General features: G+C 40.0%; 1 protein-coding gene across 1 annotated transcript in view; it reads left to right on the top strand.

The window, feature by feature from the left end:
* The first annotated feature begins 2,111 nt into the window (after window positions 1–2,111).
* Window positions 2,112–20,669, top strand: part of MTMR8 (myotubularin related protein 8) — a 32,935-nt gene continuing 14,377 nt past the window's right edge. Inside the window, exons 1-7 of the mRNA XM_074962400.1 lie at window positions 2,112–2,222; window positions 7,112–7,234; window positions 8,173–8,335; window positions 12,371–12,528; window positions 14,084–14,212; window positions 17,105–17,239; window positions 19,378–19,510. Of these exons, the coding sequence (XP_074818501.1) occupies window positions 2,199–2,222; window positions 7,112–7,234; window positions 8,173–8,335; window positions 12,371–12,528; window positions 14,084–14,212; window positions 17,105–17,239; window positions 19,378–19,510 (865 nt within the window). The 5' untranslated portion in view covers window positions 2,112–2,198. The remainder of the gene's footprint in view (window positions 2,223–7,111; window positions 7,235–8,172; window positions 8,336–12,370; window positions 12,529–14,083; window positions 14,213–17,104; window positions 17,240–19,377; window positions 19,511–20,669) is intronic.

Here is a 20,669-nt window from a genome sequence, read left to right on the forward strand (position 1 = left end):
ATTTTCCTTGTTGGAACATCAGTATGCTCAACCCCACACCTCTCACAGCTAGGTTGCCAGATAAATAAGGTAGATTACAATTGCAGGGGTTCCCATCTGTTTTAGTCAGGAAGGTCCTGGACTCTTGTCAGAGAAACTGGAAAATTATATGGTATTTCAGCATTTCTCCTTTAATTAAATCACCTGTGACTTAGATTCATGCATAGCAAAAGCAGTGAGGAAGTAGAAAAATTCAGTCCTTTACCTACTTTCCAAAGGTGCATAAAAAAACCAAAACCCAACAATAACAAAAAACAAAACAAACAAAAAAACCTGAAGTTTTTTGCTTCTAAATCTTTCAACTCAGCTGGCTCATTGATCAGAAGAGTTGCTAATTTCACACTTGATGTAACCATTTCAGGAAATGTAGGATAGATACAAGGTTATTCTTCCTGAAGTAACTTCTCAGCCAACGCAATGTGGTTTTGTCTTACTAGGAACACTCCTGGGAAAACTTCACTGTCCTTGAGTTTGCAAGGTATCATAAATACTGATTATGGAGGCAGCACAGGGTGAATGGTAATCACAGTGGTTCTCCAGTATCAAATCTGATTATCTAAGAGAGCAAGAAGGCTACATACTATGTATTTAAAAGGAAACAAATGTAAAAACAGGTAAAAGCAATTTTTAAAATGAAGTATATAATTAATCTGTGAAATTTGCTGCTGTAGAATATTAAGGCGAATAGCTTACTAAATTTAAAAAAATGACCCATATAAATAAAAGCAGGCTCTGCAGTGCCACTAACTAAGGTAAGTTTATAAGGACTACGAGATTCTTTCTTCAGGGATGAATATGAGCACTAAAAGGGGGGGTCAAAAAGAAATCCTACAAACATAGTGTGGGACAGTTAAGTGAATTATGGGTTTTTATATCTTCCTTTGAGCATCCAACTTTCACTACTGTTGGAAACCATAACTGAAATAGTGATTGAGATCTTTATCTAAGAGACCTCCAGGAAAACATCTGTCAATCTAACATCTGGATTTTGTAGATATTCTTTGTAGAGATTCATTTGGTTCCCTACTAATTCTCTTTCTGGAACACTCTTACAATGAACAAAATCTGTGAAGGATGAAATCTGCTCACCGCATTTTAGCTACAGAATTGCAAATATTAGTGTTGGTCATAAACATATCCATTCCTGTTTGTCAAGCCAGGTAATGATTGCTATTAGACTGGGCTACGCTGATGTGGCCTTGCATCTTGAAAAATTGTACCTGTGTGAAATAAAATCCTAAATACAGCTTTTAAAAAAAGAACACCTTAAAACAATGCCCTGAGTAACAATGAGAAACAGCTTTATAAATAACTTAAAAACAGGCAGTGCTGTACCAGCATCATGACAGCAGGAATAGAAAGGGTTTGAATCCAGGGCAAAGGGATACAAAATGCTTAATTTAAGACATAACAAAGGTTGTACCAGCCCATCTGGCCTGGGCCCTTGCATAGACTTCTCTAGACATGGCCTTGTTGCAATACTGCCAATCTTGAGTGTTAACAAATCATGAGTCGGAACTTCAAAACCCATGAGACTGGCACAAGACTTTAACAACAATAATGCATGGACTCCCGACTCTGGCATTAAACGTGCCTGATTTTGAGCTGTTCTCTACCTATGGTTGCCAACTTTGGTTGGCTGTATTCCTGGAGATTTCCTCACATGACACAATTTTTAATTACAGATTGATCTTTAAATTCCTGGAGACTCCAGGCCAATCCTGGAGGGTTGGCAGCCCCATCTCTACCACATGGAGGGCTGGAGCCCCTGTTTAAAATGGCCGCTGGGGCTGTCACAGGATCTCTTCAGAACTGCTCTAAAGTCATGGGCGTTGTTAACCCTCCTGGTAGCCCTAGTTATGTCTCTGCCCAGCTATGTCTCTGCCCAGACCCCTCTGGCCGGGCCGGGGTCCCCTCTAGTCTAGACTCAGGCCCCTTTGGCCTAACCCCTACAGCTTGTGTCATGTGCCCCCAGCAGCAGATGTATGGGCAAGTTGCCCTCTGCCAAGATGGCGGCCTAGGCTTCATGCCGGATTCGCGACGGAGTCTCGCGGTGTTTGAGCGGGAGGGGCGGGACCGGGCCTGTGCAGATGGCGGAGGAGTTGTGACCCAGGGTGGCTCCGGAGTGAGGAGGGGAGCGGGCAGGTCGGGCCGCGGCCATGGAGCACATCACCACCCCGAAGGTAGGACAGCCGGTTCCAGCGGCAGCGTCCCGCCCCTTCCGGAGACTCCGCCGATACAGGCCCTGTCCGCGCTACCTGCCCCCCCCCGGCTTCCCCAGTGCCCCTCAACCCGGCTTCGGCTCCCCAACTCTGCTTTCCCGCCCACCATTCCTTCCCCCTGGCTTCCCCAGTGCCCCCCAACCCGGCTTCTGCCCCCCCCCACTCTGCTTTCCCCAGCCCCCGGCTTCCCCAGTGCCCCCAACCCGGTTTCTGCCCCCTTCCTCTGTTTCCCCGCATTCCCGCCCCCCCAACTTCCCCAGTGCCCCCCAACCCGGCTTCTGTCCCTACCTCTGCTTCCCCAGTGCCCCCCAACTCGGCTTCTGCCCCTACTTCTGCTTCCCCCCCATTCCCTCTGTCCCCCGGTGCTCCCCTTACCTCTGCTTTCCCAGTGCTCCCCTATCCTGTCTGGCTCCCCACTCCCCTCCCTGTCTTCAACCACCTCCCCCAGCTTCCCCAGTACCCCTCCATCCCCTAGGGCTTTGCTCCTTCTCTCCCTGCCTCCTGACCCCTCTTCCCCAGTTCCCCTCCATCCCCTCGGGCTCCTACCCCCTGGCTTCCAAAGTGCTCTCCCTGCTTTTAAAATATATCTGAAACTGTTCTTCCCCCTACAGCTTCCTCAGTGTCCCTGAAAACCTCTCATCCTCTCCTTAGATTCCGAAACCCCATTTCCCAGCCTCCTAAAACCTCTCTCTGTTACTTCCCAATCTCTGTTCCCTAAAACGCTCTAAACTATTCTCTCCCTTCCCCCCCCCACTCCAGCTATCTTCTTTGTGACAGTCTCCCTAAAACAGCTTTTCCACTTCTCTTCTTCTCAGTTGCTTTTAGTCCCAGGTCTGATCATTTCCATCCTTGGGCCTGGACTATAGATTTGGGGTTCTGAAGCTTCTGTTTTTTGACATGCCCCATTTTTCTTACCAGGTCTGTGACAGATACCTAGTAGCAACAGTGAAAATTCTCTAGATTATCAGAAATCAGTCAAGATTCCCTGTTACTAGTCTAGTAAAAATAATAAAGCTTATATATTGTATATGATATAAAGATCTCTATATGTCCTCTACTTCTGTGAATTCTTGTTTGCTGGTCAAAATTGTATCTGAGTACTACATTGATGGATGTTCTATGAATGCATAAAATAATGTGAAGGGTTAACAGATCTTAAATTGCAATCTGGAGGGCTCATATTAGTAAGATGTGTGGGATTAAACCCTTGGTATAAATAACATGATTATCTGTGTGATGGTTTTATTGTTTAATTATGAGGTCAGAGTATCTGTTTGCTCTTGAGTTACATATGTGGGAACTTGAGCGTGGTTCTTATAATCTGTGCTTACTGCACTTTTCTGTTGTGATCTTTAAAATAAAACCCATAATGAAACCCATATTTGCACTAGATGATGGGATGCTGTGTGCCCACAGGTGTTTTCACTGATCTAAGTGTATTTTATTGCTACTTTCAAGGTCTGAAGTTGCTTCGTTGAGAGCAGATGCTTTTAAAAATACTAATGAACATGTGATTCAAGGTGAGATGAAATGACTTGCTCATTAAACTTTCAGTTTTTTAGGGATGAGGTGGGTATCCTTACCCAGGATTTTTTCATTGGCTCTTGAGTTGTTTTGATGTGTTGGACAAACAGATGAGTTATGGTTGAGAGCTACCAAGTATCTTGGATTCAGACAATTAGACTAACTAGTTTGATTTTGTTGTAGTCTCCAATGTGTTTAAACAAGAACTTCTTTTCATTACATCAAAAGTTATGTTAGTGGCTTTGTTTGTGGACTGTCATGAGCATTGTGTATTTTTTTTGCTTTAGAATTTTGGTTTTTGCTACTCATGAACAGTACTTATTATCTGATACTGTGTGTTACTTGCGGTATATCTACACTTGCCATTTAAAATAGAGAGAGTCCTTTATTTTTGCGCAAAAACTGTGGGAGTGTCTACACTTGCCAATGACTTTTTGCAGTGAAACTTGGAGTTTCACCACAGAAAGAAAACCACCTCCATGAGAAGCATGCAGCTCTTGTCGGTGATGTGCAAATGAAGACATGTTCTTCCTGTTTATAGAACTTTTAACCTCTGCAAGATATCCCACAGTGCCTAGGTGACCACTCTGGCCAGCAGCTCTGGTAAACAGACATCCACCCCTCACCCTGTAAAGCCCCTGGAACTTTGAAACTCCCCTTCCTGTTTTCTTGGCAAGTGCTCACTTATCTGGCTAGGTGACAATGCCTACTCCACAGAGCAAACAATCCCCTGCTTGGAGCAATGCTGAGCTATTGGAGCTGATCAGTGTTTGGGGAGAGGAGGCTAATTACAAATTGGTTTCTCAGGCTACTCTAAAGTATGTGATGTTGCTACCTTCTAACTTCTTTTAAGGTGAGTAGTGTTTATGAAATGCCCCTAGAAGTATTTCGCTTATGTTTAAAAGAAGGGGGAATACATTGATTTGTTTAAAAAAAAAAAAAAAAAACCCCATCTTATTTAGGTCATTAGTGACCACAAGTCATGGTTGATTTTTTTTTTTTTTTTTTAAACTGTTCATTTTGGGATGACTTGAGGATTGGCAACTGGGTAGTTGTTCACTTGTTTAAATTGAACTCAAGTTGGTAGTAACAAAGTTGCCACCTAGCTATTCGGTGACCTAAGAGAAGTAAATTTAACTACATCAATCAAGTTCTAACTGATGATATGCACCATGGCCTCCGTGATTGGTGCTAATTGATGCTTTCCAGTTCTATAGGTGATCCATTTAGGCTATGTCTGCACTAGCACTTCTGTCCATAAAACTTTTGTCCGTCAGGGATGTGAAAAAAAGACCCGCCGCCCTCCCCAGACTGACAAAAGCTTTTACCAATTAAAAGTGGACAAAACTTCTGCTGCTTGTTAGGGTGGCTTTATTCTTCTGGCAGGAGAGCTCTCTTCCGCCGGCAAAGAGCGGCTACGTGGGAAACCTTACAGTGGCACAGCTGTACTGCTGTGATACGCAGTGTAGACAAAGTCTAAGATGAAAATGGAGTCACATTGGTGGGATGTTGTGGATGAGCTTGAACTGCTGTTTCCCATGTTGTAGTCATTGTGACTAGAACTTCAGACCTAGACACAGTCAAATAGAGCTGTTTGGGAAATGTATTTTATTTCCCACAAAAATAATCTAAGGTAAACATTTTAATTTTCATCAAAAAATTTCATGGGATTCTTTGAGTTTTAAATGAAAACAGAAAATACCAACAAATAAAAAAGCATTACTTTTGACTAGCTCTACTTTCAGCCTGGTATGTTTTGACAGGAGTGATTCAAGCTTAAAACATAAGTTTCTTCCAATTAATGTTCTGTGTCTTTGCCTTTATTTAAAGAATGCATATTTTTGAACATCCGCACATTTGTTTAAGATGTCACTAACAGTTGTTGTGTATTTTCAGTCACTGACATGTGACACTTCCCCAGTATAACTGGTTGTAGCAAGTGGAATTTTTCAAGGATACTGGTCCATGAAGTGGTTAGAGTAGGGCTCTTGTACATTTTAACTCTGTCGTGTTCCAGAATGCTCCACCACACTGGTGTGTGTGTGTGGCTGAAATCAGAGGGCAACTTAATAAAACAAAATATAAATAACTTTCAAAACAGTGGGTAATCTTGCAAGTGACATGTTGCGTTTGCTTGGTAAGCATATCCTGCCAGCTGTTAATTCATTGGTGTGGCCCTTTCAGTAAAGTTAACACTTTTTTTATTCTTTAGTTATAAAATGTATTAAACACTAGGTCAAGTATGTATTGATAGGGATAATTAAGTACACTTGCACTAGGCACTTTAATGTCCATTCAGCTATTCCTTATTGGACTGATAAAGGGCCACTATAGTGCTTATTGCTATCGATTTAAAAATATATAATGTTGAAATGAGGCTTGTGTTCTAAACCTCCCCTTTCGGTTCCTTAGAATTTTCTTACCTTTCTTTTTGGCCTGAAATGTTCCATGCTTTCTCTCAGTCCAATGGTGACTTTTTACTTTTGGTTTTTATTGGGGATGTGTGTGTGAGAGAGAAATACTTCCTGTATACATTCCAACTAATTTTTTGCACCATTTTTTGCTCATCTGCTAAAACAAAATTATTTTAACTACTCATCGAAGAAGGATATGAGCCTGAAGAAAATCCATTCAGTAATTTTAAACTTTAAGCATAAATTCACATTTTTCACAGCATTGTAATTTTCTATTGACTCTATGGGGTTATCTTAGTGTGACTTAGAAAAATGGGTGTTCACATTTAAGAACTCTGCTATATAGACAGTTACCAGTACTTTCTCCTTCTCTTTAAGAAACTACATACTCGGTAAACTAAGTGCAAAAACCAACATGAATGCAATGTTAGAAATGAGAAATCAAGCATCCAGAAGTATAGGAAATTCCAGAGGGCTCTTTCTACCACAATATTAACTTGGTCATGTTACACTTGCAGCATTTTTTCCTTCCTGTCTTTTCTTAAATCTTAAAATATCTCTACAAGCTTGCAAAATGGCAAACTTTTATGACCATCTCAGGCACACAATCTACTTGCCTGCCTTTCACCAATTACCGTAATGCTTGATAAAGAGAGAACTAAAATGTTAGTTGCCTGTCAAAAATTAATCATTTGGGGTGAATAGCCTTGAAAGAGTCTATCTTTTATTAATCTGTAGCATAAAACAGACAGGATGTGCAATGTGGCTGAGTTAATGTTGCAGGAGAAACCTTTACTCAAGCATCCTTTCTGAGCTGTGCATTGAACATTTATACGTGCTGCAGTTCAGATGTAAATTACAGACCTTTCAGCTGTAAGTTGATTTGCTTTTCCTCCCTTTTCCATATTGCAGGTAGAAAATGTCAAATTACTAGATCGTTATACCAATAGGAAGCCAGCAAATGGGACGTTATACCTGACAGCTACCCATCTGATCTACGTAGATGCTTCAGCTGAAGTCCGGAAAGAAACATGGGTATGTTGTAATGTGTGGAACTTGTAAAAATATTAATTAAAATTTCTCATTCTGGTTGTGTGTAATTGTGGTTTCATTAATTTGGAGGTCATAATAAACTTTATAGCACTTTCATGTAAAGTGTCTTACAAACATAGAGACAGTGTTAGATTCAGGAACAGAACCCTGCTTGCTTGACTTCCACCCCCAAATTCAATACACTAGACCACAATATCTTAATTTACAGCATTTGGATGTATGAAGAGTTGAAGGCAGCAGTACCTCAATCTGAAGGCAAATCTACGTTACCGTGCTACATCGGTGCAGCTGCACTGATACAGCAGTGCCAGTGTAGCGTATCTGGTGAAGATGTGCTATGTGGTGTAGCAGACTTATACTCTGTATCTGCAGAACTTTTTAAAATTTAAAATTTCCAGGAACTTGTTTCTTGTATTTGCTAGTGTATTTGTTTTCATTTGAGAATAAGATTCAGTATCCTGTGGGTCATCTTTTTAAAAAATTACTGCAATTCAGTGACTAATGTATCATTTCCATCCTAGTTAATGTTGGCATTAAGCAATGCAAGTGTGTGTCCATGATTTTCCCCCAAACGGAGGTCGTTGCCAGCACCAAAAATAGACTGATCAATAGCTGTTATAATTGAAAAGCTCTTATTTTCCTTTATGCAGTTTGACCATGCAAAGGAAATACATTTTTTGTTGTCCACCCCTTAGTTAAATAACCCAATTTGAGGGGCTATTTGGATTTTTCATGTTTGCTAGGTAATTTGTCACTAATTAGCAAAGAAGGAGCTTGTGGTGTTAAACGAGGTGCTGTAAGGAAATGATTAGATAAAGAGAAACTTCTCTCAAATATTATTGCAGAATCATACGTATCTGGTTATAATTGTCACTTGTCAGCTGGTGCAGAAAGATTTAGTCTCCCTTCCTGTTTTTCAGATTCTACATCATCATATAGCTACTGTGGAGAAGTTGCCTCTGACCACATCTGGATGTCCATTGCTTATTCACTGCAAGAACTTCCGTGTGGCACACTTTGTCATTGGACATGAACGGGATTGTCATGAAGTGTATACATCCTTGCTTAAACTTTCACAACCAGGTACTCAGGAGTGAGTCTGTTTTGAAATCTAAAGGCAACTAATTGGCAAGTATGTTTGTGCAATGGGGGAAAACCCTGGTTATTAGGCTGTTGGCTTTCCCTAGTCAGCACAGGAAGGAAGGATTTGAAATCTTAAGCCATTTCCACCACTGTTGAGCTGCTGTTTACTTAGCGCACTATTCTAGCACAAAATTCTGGCCCTTAAAAGAGGGCCGGTAGCTTGCAAGTAAATGCAGTATTTACTGGGGCTGTCAACCAATTAAAAAGATTAACCACGCAATTAATCGCATAGAGAAACAAAAATAGAATACCATTTATTTAAATGTATTGGGAGGTTTTCTACATTTTCTAATATATTGATTTCAATTACAACACAGAATACAAAGTGTACAGTGCTCACTTTATATTTATTTTTGATTACAAGTATTTGCACTGTAAAAAAACAAAATAAGTAGTATTTTTCAATTCACCTAATAAAGAAATTGCACTACAGTACTTGTATCATGAAAGCTGAACTTACAAATGTAGAATTATGTACCAAAAAAATGCATTCAAAAATAAAACAATCTAAAATTTTAGAGCCTGCTAGTCTACTCAGTCCTATTTCTTGTTCAGCCAATCGCTCAGACAAACAAGTTTGTTTACATTTGCAGGAGATAATGCTGCCCGTTTCTTGTTTACAATGTCACCTGAAAATGAGAGTAGGCATTCAAATGGCACTGTTGTAGCCGACGTCGCAAGACATTTACTTGCCAGATGTGCTAAAGATTCATATGTCCCTTCATGCTTCAACCACCCTTCCAGGGGACATGTGTCCATGCTGATGATGGGTTCTGCTTGATAACAATCCAAAGCAGTGTGAACCAATGCATGTTCATTTTCATTATTTGAATCAGATGCCACCAGCAGAAGGTTGATTTTCGTTTTTGGTGGTTCAGGTTCTGTAGTTTCTGCATTGGAGTGTTGCTCTTTTAAGACTTCTGAAAGCAAGCTCTACACTTCGTCCCTCTCAGATTTTGGAAGGCACTTCAGATTCTTAAACCTTGGGTTGAGTGCTGTAGCTATCTTTAGAAAACTCACATTGATACCTTCTTTGCATTTTGTCAAATCTGCAGTGAAAGTGTTCTTAAAATGAACAATGTGTGCTGGGTCATCATCCGAGACTGCTATAACATGAAATATATGGAAGAATGCGGGTAAAACAGAGCAGGGGATGTACAATTCTCCCCCAAGTAGTTCAGTCACAAATTTAATTAACGTATTTTTTTAATGTGCGTCATTAGCATGGAAGCATGTCCTCTGGAATGGTGGCTGAAGCATGAAGGGGCATATGAATGTTTAGTATATCTGGCACGTAAATACCTTGCAATGCCAGTTACAATAGTGCAATGCAAATGCCTGTTCTCACTTTCTGGTGACATTGTAAACAAGAAGCGGGCAGCATTATCTGCTGTAAATGTAAACAAACTTGTTTGTCTTAGCGATTGGCTAAACAAGAAGTAGGACTGAGTGGACTTGTAGGCCCTGAAGTTTTACATTGTTTTGTTTTTGAGTGCAGTTATGTAACAACAAAAAAATCTACATTTGTAAGTTGCACTTTAATGCAATTTCTTTGTCATGATAGTACTTGTATGAGGTGAATTGAAAAATACTACTTTTTGTTTATCATTTTTACAGTGCAAATATTTGTAATAAAATATACGCTTTGATTTCATATATATTGTATTCTGTGTTGTAATTGAAAATGTAGAAAAACATCCAAAATATTTAATAAATTTCAGTTGGTATTCTATTGTTTAATAGTGCGATTAAAACTGCAATTAATCGTGATTAATTTTTTTGAGTTAATTGCGTGAGTTAACTGTGATTAATCAACAGCCCTAGTATTTATTACTGTGTAAATGAGATGGTTGGGAGAGTCTTAAGGCAGAATTGTTGATGCCGTCTGAAATGTGTCTAGTCTGCTATCCCAGAAGAACTTTATGATCCTCTTTTTTTTTTTTTTTAGTACTGGTGAAAGATGCTAAACTGACAGCCTAGTAAAATGAAGTCCTTTGTACAGACGCAGTGCAGACTTTACCCACGCTGTCCCAGCAAAATGCTTGAACCCTGGACTAGGTTTGAACTGATGACTTAGAGGAATATAGTATGATAAAAACTTTCATTTATCTCCTGAGCTATTCAGTCTCCTTATTACAGTATTAGAATTAAAACTTTGTAATCTGGCATATGATCATATACAAGTTTCTGGTGATCTGTTAATGGCTATTACTGTCCTATAGCTATGAAATATTACAGATACTGTGGTAACTGTCACTTGCAGGAAATAGAAAATTTCTATTGCCCTGTGGCTGCATATGTAACTTACTGTAACTATTCTGTCCTATTCATGGGTTCTCACAGTTTACTCTTGTCAGTTTAAGATTTCTGTTTGCATGCCTGCTTCATCTGTTTTGGCAGAGCAAATAATTATTCATTATTTGCTAGTATGTGATTGACAGTTGAGGGTTACCTGTTTGGCAAGCTGGGTACTTTCAGACTCTGGTAGGACTCAATCTGTCTCAGGAAAGCTTGCTGTCTTGAGTATCAACTGAGTGAGTTACTGACAGGATTTGCATTTTTTGAAGAGAAGGAATGAAATTGGAGGTGAGGTGTGGTGTGGAGGGGATGGCGGAATTACCGTTTCTCAGACTCAGCCTGAAGCTCTTGTTGGGCTGACAGTAATGCTCCAGAGATCTATTAAGTTTTCCTGCAGGAAGGAGAGCACACTATTGAAATGGGAAGCTCCAGGCTGATAAGAACTGTGTTGTGTGAACTCTTTGCAGAAGCTGTTAGTTTTAGTTGCTCTCTGCTGTTTATGGATTAAATCTTCATGCATTGCTGGGAAAGGCCAATGTATTCTTAATGGAACCTGTTAAGTAGGAAATACATAGCTTTAAGTCTAAAATTAAAATTTTAAAAGTTATTCATTTTAAAATGTTTGTTTTAGTGCTTGCTTGGTTTTATGGTGGATGTTTGTATTTTGTTTAGCATCATGATACAGGCTGCAGGTCCTATGTATGGACCTGATCTGGTTGGGTCCTGAGTAGAGGCAATTCCCAATGACTAAAATTATGAATCTGAATGCATCTCAGGATCTCATATGTATATATGAATGAACATTATATGTACAGTTTTGGCCTTTAACATATTGCCCTTCATAAATATAGTCCTTGATCCTGAGAGGTGCTTAACTCATATTTTTGTCATTAGGCAGTCTATCATGTATCACCTAATGTGATTAGAAATGTTTTTCACTAACTTTCTTTTTTTATTTAAACCATACCTCTGTGCTCTCAGGATGCTCTGAACAACATTTTGGTAGTGCACGAGAAGCAGACTAGATACCTTTTTCAGGCTGAATAAAGTTCCACAAGTGAACAAAAAGAAATGGTGAAAATTAAAGTAAATACTTCAGATTGTGTCAGTTTTCATCTGTGATGTTGTTAGTAACATAGGTAAAGAATCTGTACAACATATATGATATCTTAAGTCATAAGGTGGTAATTTAGACCATACCTTCTGATGGACCATGTTTATAGGTTTTTCATCATTATGAGTTGGAGACTGAATACACGTTGTCACTAATAGCATGCATGCAAAGGTTTCCTCTAAAGAGAATGGAGGAGAAGTGCATAACAAACTACTAGCAAAACTATTAGGATAGTTGATTGTTCATGTTATAAAAGTACAAGTAACTTGCTGTATCTTTTTCTTCAGTCCCCTGGTGTGGTATAATAACATGCATATGTTTCTAGGTCTCCCAATCATTCTTTACTGACTGCTTTAAACGTTTGGTATAATGATGCCAAAGAACCAGAAAAGGTTTGGTTCTGCTAGCTTTCATTTAGTTGTCATCTAAATGCAGAACGGTGATTTGCCCTGTGTGCCTGACCCCAGGGACAATCTTTAGGAGAAAGTGTGGAACATTTGACTTTCTTTTGCATGTGTATTAAATTTTTCTCTCTATTTAATTTTTAAATTTCCTCTCCCCAGTGAAACCTGAAGAACTTTATGCATTTTCTTATAACCCCAAAATGCCTAAAGATAACCGGGAGATTGGATGGAAGCTGATTGATTTAAAAGTAGATTATCAGCGTATGGGAATTCCAAATGACTTCTGGGAAATAACGGATGCTAATAAGGACTATGAGGTAACTTATTGTGCAGAGTAGCCACTCAGTGCAACATCCTTTTATTTGTACTAATGACATGGAACAGCCATTCTACTGCTGCGTAACTGATGCCTTGAGAGAAGTGAGCTCAGTCTATCTAAAGTATCATCTTCTTGATATGAAGCCAGAGATCGTGATAGTGTAAAAGAGCAGAGAGCTGCAGTCTTCTTGATTTGCATGATCCCACTGGGAAAATACCAGATATTCATTTTCTAGAGAAGCATCAAACAAACTCACCAGGAAACTAAGATTCCTTTAGCTTCCCTAGATAAAAGGGAACCTTCCCAACCCCCTTCCCCATATATACATACCCAGGTGGGTATCTGATGTGTGGAGGAGCAGTGGAACCACTCTGCCTTTTCAGGTTGGGAGCAAAAAGAAAAGAACAAAAGCAGTAAAAAAGGACTGGCTCATTCTCTACTTGGTTTCAATCCTCTCTCAGAAAAAAGGGGCCTAAATCCCTGATTCTTCCACTCCTACTGAGCTGCTATTGCCAGTTGCCGCCTTCTCTCCTCTCTTTAAGCTCAGTTAAACCCAACAAGCTTTATGCCAAGAAAGATTTTAAGCATCACTTATTTAGACACCTGCTTTAAAATGTTCTCTGTATTTCTTTGGAAATTGTACACGGAGAGATCCCTTTCCTGGCTAAAAGACAAAGCAGTCAAATCTGAGAAAGGAGGCAGTCTATTAAATTGTATTGTGTGTATAATTCTGCCACCAGGCAGTGGATATCCACCAAGGAACACAGACCTACATTTTCAGAAGTGATCAGTAATTTTTGGTGCCTCAGTTTTTGAACACCCAACTTGAGATCTCTGAAAGGTTGCTCCCAGCACTTCCTGAAAATTAAGCCTCTTCAGTCATCTGAAGTTGATTACCCAAAATCATTAGTCACTTTTGAAATTTAGGCTTCAGTGTATACCTCTCATTCGGGATCTTTTTATTTTTAATTCCTCTAGTGTTTCCCAGTTTAGGTTTATAAACAACAAATCTAAGTAAAGCCAGGCTTTGAGAATAATTTGTGTCTGAAGTGTACACTGAAAAGACACCAAGCCTTAAAAATTTTGGGGGGCTGAAAATTATTCGAGTATCAGCTCTGTGTGGTTGGAGCTCATTCCAAGATGCACAGGGCATTGGAGTGGGGGGCAGTTATTTTATTTAACGTAAGAACAACCTGTCTTCACTTCTAGTCTTTGCTCCTACATGAGCCACGATCCTCAGAAGATGCATTTTATTAGTATAATCTTACTGTTTTATGCATTGCTATTGTCTTGTTTCTTCAAGGACAAACTGGAATTAGTATATCAAATGTTTACTTAGTTTCGTGCATCCATATTAATTATAGTGTTTCACATGTTTGAAAAACAGCATTAATTATTTTAATCTTTTGAAAGATTAATTTTGGTTGTATATCAAGCTGATCCATGGTTACTATTTATTAAAGCTAAGTAACAAATCTTTAATTATTCAGGCATCTTAATATCAAGCTGGCAAATTTAATATTTGGATTTTTTCCCCCCCATTTGTACTCTAGGTCTGCAACACGTACCCTCCAGAAATAGTGGTGCCAAAGGCTGCTAATAAAGCAACTGTGTTTGGAAGTTCAAAGTTCAGAAGCAGAGGGCGGATCCCAGTGCTTTCCTATCTTTACAAAGAAAACAATGTTAGTTATGCACATTCTGGTCGTCTTCTCATTATTTTTCTTGCTGCCCACCCAGCTTTAATATAGGGAAGGAATGTGATCAAGTTGTTAAAAGAATTGGAGAGTTAGAACAGAAGCCAGGAGTTGTATCTCTGCCACTAGCTTGCAATGTGACCTGATATAATCCTTTGAGATATGGGTAATGCTGACCTATTTCATAAGGAGTTGAGGCTTAATTGTTTTTTAAAGCACTTGAGATCCTTCTATGAGCAATGTATATGCAAGTGTAACTATTGTTTTTTACATTTGAAGAAATTTCTAAGCAAACACAACTTCAGCTATCAGAAGTTGAGACTTTTTTTTACTTTCCCCTTTCCCCAAATAAAACAGTCACTTGGCAAAGCTTGTCCTCTACACCAACATAAAAAAAGCATGATCCTTTCAAACTTCCTCTTTGAAATCTCACTTGGATCAATTGTAAGAAATGCCTTTTGGGGTTTGTAAACTAAGTAAGTTACAATGGACAATCTTTAACAAATTGCAGCTTAACTCAGCTCAATTTTCTGACTTTTGAACAGAAGGAAATAGCTTGGAACAAATCCTTATTTTTTTGTATTAACTCAGAATAAGTGAAGTGTGTTCTAACTGAAGAGTAGAATGCAGCTTTTTTAACTTTGTTTCAGCATTGTTTCAGGCGCAGAGATGAGCAAAATCCTGTCACAGTTAACTTGTTAGGCTCGAGGTGCTTTCCTGAGGAAGCTTGCGTTGACACAACAAATTGCATGGAGTTGTGTTGTCAGAAACTACTGAAGTTTACAGTCAAATTCAGCATTGCTATAAGTGTGGATCGGTAATAGCTAACTAAAGTCATGAAGAGAGGAAGTCAGAACAAGGGAAGGGGTGTGGGGAAGGGGGACAGCAACAGTTGGGATATGTTGTATGTATTAGATAGAATAAATGGGTCAAACGTGAACATAGATCAGTCACTGTCCAACATTTAAACAGTGTTAAACAATGTCTGGCTTTTATATAGAGACCTCAGCCAGCTGGGGTTGATTTATCGCGTCTAGTCTAGTCTAGACGCGATAAATCGACCTACGAGCACTCTCCCGTCGACTCCGGTACTCCACCGGAGCGAGAGGTGCAGGCGGAGTCAACGGGGGAGCATCAGCAGTCGACTTACCGCGGTGTCTTCACTGCGGTAAGTAGATCTAAGTACGTCAACTTCAGCTACACTTTCACGAAGTTGCGTATCTTGGATCGATCCCCCTCCCCCAGTGTAGACCAGGCCTTAGTTGAGTTGGGCTGGAGATCCTGTTGTTGTTAAAGACGAGGCTTAGAAAGAAAGGTCCCCTTGTTTGACAGTCTCTTAGATAGTATTGAAGATAGTAATAACTGTCTTTGCACGTGGTGGTTAGGATTCAGCTTGAGCTGGTAGAGATGGTAACGTCATTTGGGTCCCTCTCTTTCCGGCCCCTTCTGATCAAGACACCTCTCAGGATCAGGATGGTGAAGGCCCAGAGTCCCAGGAAATGGTGGGAGTGGCATCCATTGATATGAAGCTCGCTCCAGTAGCCTTCTCTGTTCTTTCCATCTGTTGTTCATTTTTGGTCCTTTAGTACTTTTCCCCACAAAATATTTGTTTTAAGGACCCAAGATGGGAGTGATAGGTGGAATAGCCCATCCCCTCTGTGACGAGATCCCCAGGGTGCAGCCTGGGACAGTGGGACCGCTCTGTCCCTTTCTCTCTCCAGCCTGGGCTGTCTCTCACAATGCCTTGCTAGTGACAAGCAGTAAGCCCCTCCAGGCGGTGTTATCACTCAGCAGCACAACCACATGTGGAGTCCCACACTCAGCTAGATTGCATGAATGCTTCCAGAGCCGCTCATGAATCACACAGAGAAAGGCATTAGCAAAATCCCACTAGCTCCCAGCACTTTACCTCAGGAATATACCGTCTTGCACTGCTGAAGATGAGCAGTGCAGATTTATTAATTGGTTCACCACTTCATCAGTGCAGGTGAGTCATTCATTGTAGCTCCCTCGCTGGACAATGGCTGATGTCTGTTCAACAGCATCCCCCTGGTTGTTGGTTACCTCCCTTGTCAGTGTCTCTGTATAGCTGGTATCTGGGTGCCTCCCAAACCCACAGCATATTTTAGTGAAAACCATACAACACAATTCTTACGTATTGGTGATACACATATTTAGATAGAACAGTGTCTTTCAGCCAATCATAACCTTTTCCCTGCTACCTCACATGGCATGCTTTATATGCAGTATCACAGTTATGTACAGATGAGGAATACGGGGGTTATAAGACACTTCCCTAAGGTATAGTATGTCACACCCTCATTATGTTGTCCACCAATTAGGCCTAATATCCAACATACAAGCTTTGGCTCATTAACTTCCAGCTCCACATCTTCTGTTTTTAGCGAGCATAATTTCAACACAGTCCTTGAATCAGATCAATTTGGCCTTTTTGTTTAGATTAATTCAGTTATTCTATCTCCCTTTTGCATCGTTTGCCATCCACATTTGTTGTTATAGGTTATTATGGCATTTTATGAACTTCCACATACTTTTAACAGTTGAGTGCATGATTAAGGTAAATTTGGAGGCCCAATTATTACAACAGATAGGAGTCATTAGGCAGAAGAGCAATGCATTTGAGAGGAGGGTGGATAATTGTCTCCATAGAAGCACAATCCACTTGAGACTCCCAAAGCTCTTGAGAAGATTAGAAGCATGAGCTGGAATTTTTCACTAATTTGTCCACTTGACAGAAGCTTTACAGTTAAACAGAGACCAGGCTTAGAACCATCCCCATCAAATTTTAGTGTGTCCCTCAGAGCAATAAATATGCCTGATTTTGATCTTTTCTCTACAGTAAACTATTGTGTGTTTCAGGCTGCCATATGTCGCTGTAGCCAGCCTCTCTCTGGGTTCAGTGCTCGCTGTGTGGAGGATGAACAGATGCTGCAGGCAATTAGACAAGCCAACCCAGGGAGTCCCTTCATGTATGTTGTAGACACAAGGCCAAAGGTATCAATGGGATTTGTGGATGTTCCTAAAGTTCACATCTGTTATGTCAACACTGCTTCCAATGGATCATGGTTTTCAGATCTCTAACCTAGTATAGTCTGAGGAAGCTCTGGTAAAATTATGGTGGGGGATGTCAGAGGCCACTCCTTCCTTCCCCAAGAAACTGGTGTCCACCTCACCACTCCTTAATGATAAACTCCGTGTCCAGCTGCTGTTCTTGGTCCTAATGTCTCCCCTCCTCCCCCCATTCGTTTGTGTGAGATCAAACTGCGGTCATCATAGGGGCACTCGTTCCTAGAGTATACCAGATTATCTGACGTTATAGTTAAGAGTAGCCCAACTTTAATGACCTTTAGTGGTTGACTGAGGCAGTGGAATGGGTCCCAGTACAGAGGTCAGGCCCCGAGTTTATCATTGACTTGGGAGGAGAGTTTAAAGTACTGGTTGCACAAATCTGAAGTGCTAGTATTGGTATGGTTCGGAGGCACAGTGGCATTCAAGGATTATCTGGTTTCATACAGTCTGAAGAAGTGCAGTTCCTGCAATGTTCTGACATAAAAGTAATTTTAATGAATATTGCAGTGGAGAGCATAAAAGTTGCTAGTGCGTTGTGAAACCTGCCATTACAGTATACGGAGTTCCTTTTACCTCAGTAATGGCACTTCAGGGCTAAAACGTCACTGTTGGGATGTTGGCTCAGTAATAGCTCTGTCCTAGGCGATCGGGAAACGCTTGCATGAAGTTGCACTGAAACATCTAATGATTACATCTTGAGACATAAATAGCTTGAAAACAAGGTGAGATGTCTGCATCTGTTGTGGACCTATTCATGAAGAGTTCTAGGCATAAGGAAATTGGAACATGAGGATTTGCATACTATCCAACTACAAAAAAAGCAGCTCTATACTGCTGGCCATTTTGAATCTGAAGTAGTGAGCTCATCTACTATTAGGGGATATTGGCATGGCCTGTATTAGGCTGGAAATGGGACACACAAGGTGCAGATCAGGTGTCTCCTCCAGGTAAACGTAGAGGATGTTTCAGCAAGTCTTCGGCTGTTGAGTATGGTGTTTCCTAGAGCTAATTCTGTTGTGCTATTTGTTCCATAATCATTTGTTTGTAGTAACATTGATCATAATACATTCATCTGGCATTTGTGTGGTGCTCGTGTACTTTGACAGGTGTTCCATCGACATTTATGATTAAATTAATAGCTATTTAGTGATAATCCACTCGATGGCAAGGGAGGAGATTATATTTAGCCACGTTTCTCACTCTCACTAGCCAGTGTTTAACCTGTTTAAGGAGAATGAAATAACCTAGATTTATTTTCACTATGTGCTACTAGGCTTGTGTTTCTGAATCTCTCTACCTCATTCCTTTCCATGGATGCAAACTACTCCACTTCCAAAATCCATGGATTTGGGATTGAGAGTTAAAACTGAGGTCCTATTCACTTGTGGCCATTCTAGATTTTATGGTAACTTTCGTATGGGCCTGGCTCAATTCCATTCTGGATAATCAACATCCCTTTTCCTTAACTTCTTCGTGCAACTTCAATTGAATACTGTATTCTTGCTGTTGTAAACTTACACATTGTTGCTGTTTGCTAATAAGCAGCTGCCATGTTCCACCTCTGAGTTGGCTGCATTTTAGTGATAGATTAAACAAACTCTCTTTATTTTTTTTCAAGTGCTTTGGAATCCTTTTATTATTTTTGCAGCACCATGCACTTTATGGTGCTTTATAAAAATATTTCTGCTAGATGAAAGATGTGTTCAAATGTAACTGTTGCTTTTATTTGTTTTTTTTCTAGCTTCTCAATTAAAAAGAGAAAATGAATCTCAGTTGTGATAACAATGAAACTTCTGTAGTTAAACAAGCTTTTGATACTACTTTGTGTTAGGCAGCTTGAAATTGACATCCAGGTTCTTAGGCCTTTGCCTAGTGTTAGTTGACTGCACACACATAATTTTAGTAAAACGATTGGAAACAATTCATGGGCAAAAATAACCAAAACTAACAACGTTCCCCACCACTCTCACTTTTGTGAACTTGCTTTGCCTGATGTTCTGGAAGATGAAAAGCATTTGTGAGCCAGGTTTGCTTATGCATTTTTTTTCACTTGATTTCTACAGTTAAATGCCATGGCAAACCGAGCTGCTGGTAAGGGTTATGAGAATGAAGATAACTATGACAACATTCGCTTTAAATTCATCGGCATAGAAAACATCCACGTGATGCGGAGCAGCTTGCAGAAACTCTTGGAAGGTATGGCACTTGCCTGTGTCCCTGTGGTGTTGGTTGCCACCTATTGACGTAACTCGCAGTCCACAATAGACACATCCTGTGTACATAACTGCATGTGCACTTCGGGGCATGGGACAGAAAAAAGATAAGGAGAGTAAATATCTGGCTTTGTGCTAGTCTTATAGAAAAGGCTCAAAGTGTTACAGTATTTTAGCTGATGTTAAAATGTTCTTTAAAAACTTGGTGAAAGAGACAAGCTTTCGAAGAAGAGCTCTAGGTAGGCTTGAAAGCTTCTCTCTCTCACCAACAGAAGTTGGTCTAATAAAAGATATTACCTCATCCACCTTGTCTCGCTAATATCCTGGGACTGACACGACTGCAACAATACTGCATACTTTAAAAAAGGATCTGATAAGAGGCATTGTGTTCAGTTTTACCATGCATCTAAAATAAAAGCTAATATTTAGCAAATTTTGTCATTAAAAGTAAACAACCACATACAAAAATAAAAACAAACAAGTAAGATGATCATAGCCTTTTACCATTAAGCTGATCATTAGTTAATTTATGAAATACTGAAATGCAATTGAAAGAAGTTATTTTTATTTGGGTTATTTTGGTATGAGCAATCTGTGATGTGAGAGTAGGTTTCAGAGCTCTCCTGCAGGAGAGTTAACAACTTGTACTATGTAATTTTTATTTTTTTCATTTGTTTTTAAATGTGAATGTGCATTCTCAGGGCCTTGCATGGCTATTTGGGGTGAACTTGAGGGGACACTCTTCTGGACCAGTGGAGATTAGGGGTCTGATTCTCCTCTCATTTACACTGATGTAAATTGGGAGCCATGCCATTGAAGCTAATGGAGCTGTTCTGGTCTAAAACTGAAAGGGGACTCAGACCCTAAGTGAAGAAAGAGAAGAGTGAGAGTATTGATACAGTACTTCCTGCTGGCTTATTCACTATAGTATTAACATCCTTCCGCTGGCGGAGGCTGGGGAACGTTTTGAAGCTGATACTATAAGTCCTTCTGTCTTGTCCCATTGCCTAGAATCGTGAGGCATATAATACAAACACAGTCATTCAAAATATATAAGAGGTTAATATTTGGGTTGGCAATGTAATGCTATGGAGTGATCGAATAACTGATGCTCAGATCAGCTGGTCTGGTAGGATCCAGGG

This window comes from Natator depressus, chromosome 9, assembly GCF_965152275.1.
Source record: "Natator depressus isolate rNatDep1 chromosome 9, rNatDep2.hap1, whole genome shotgun sequence".
Taxonomy (NCBI): Eukaryota; Metazoa; Chordata; order Testudines; family Cheloniidae; genus Natator; species Natator depressus.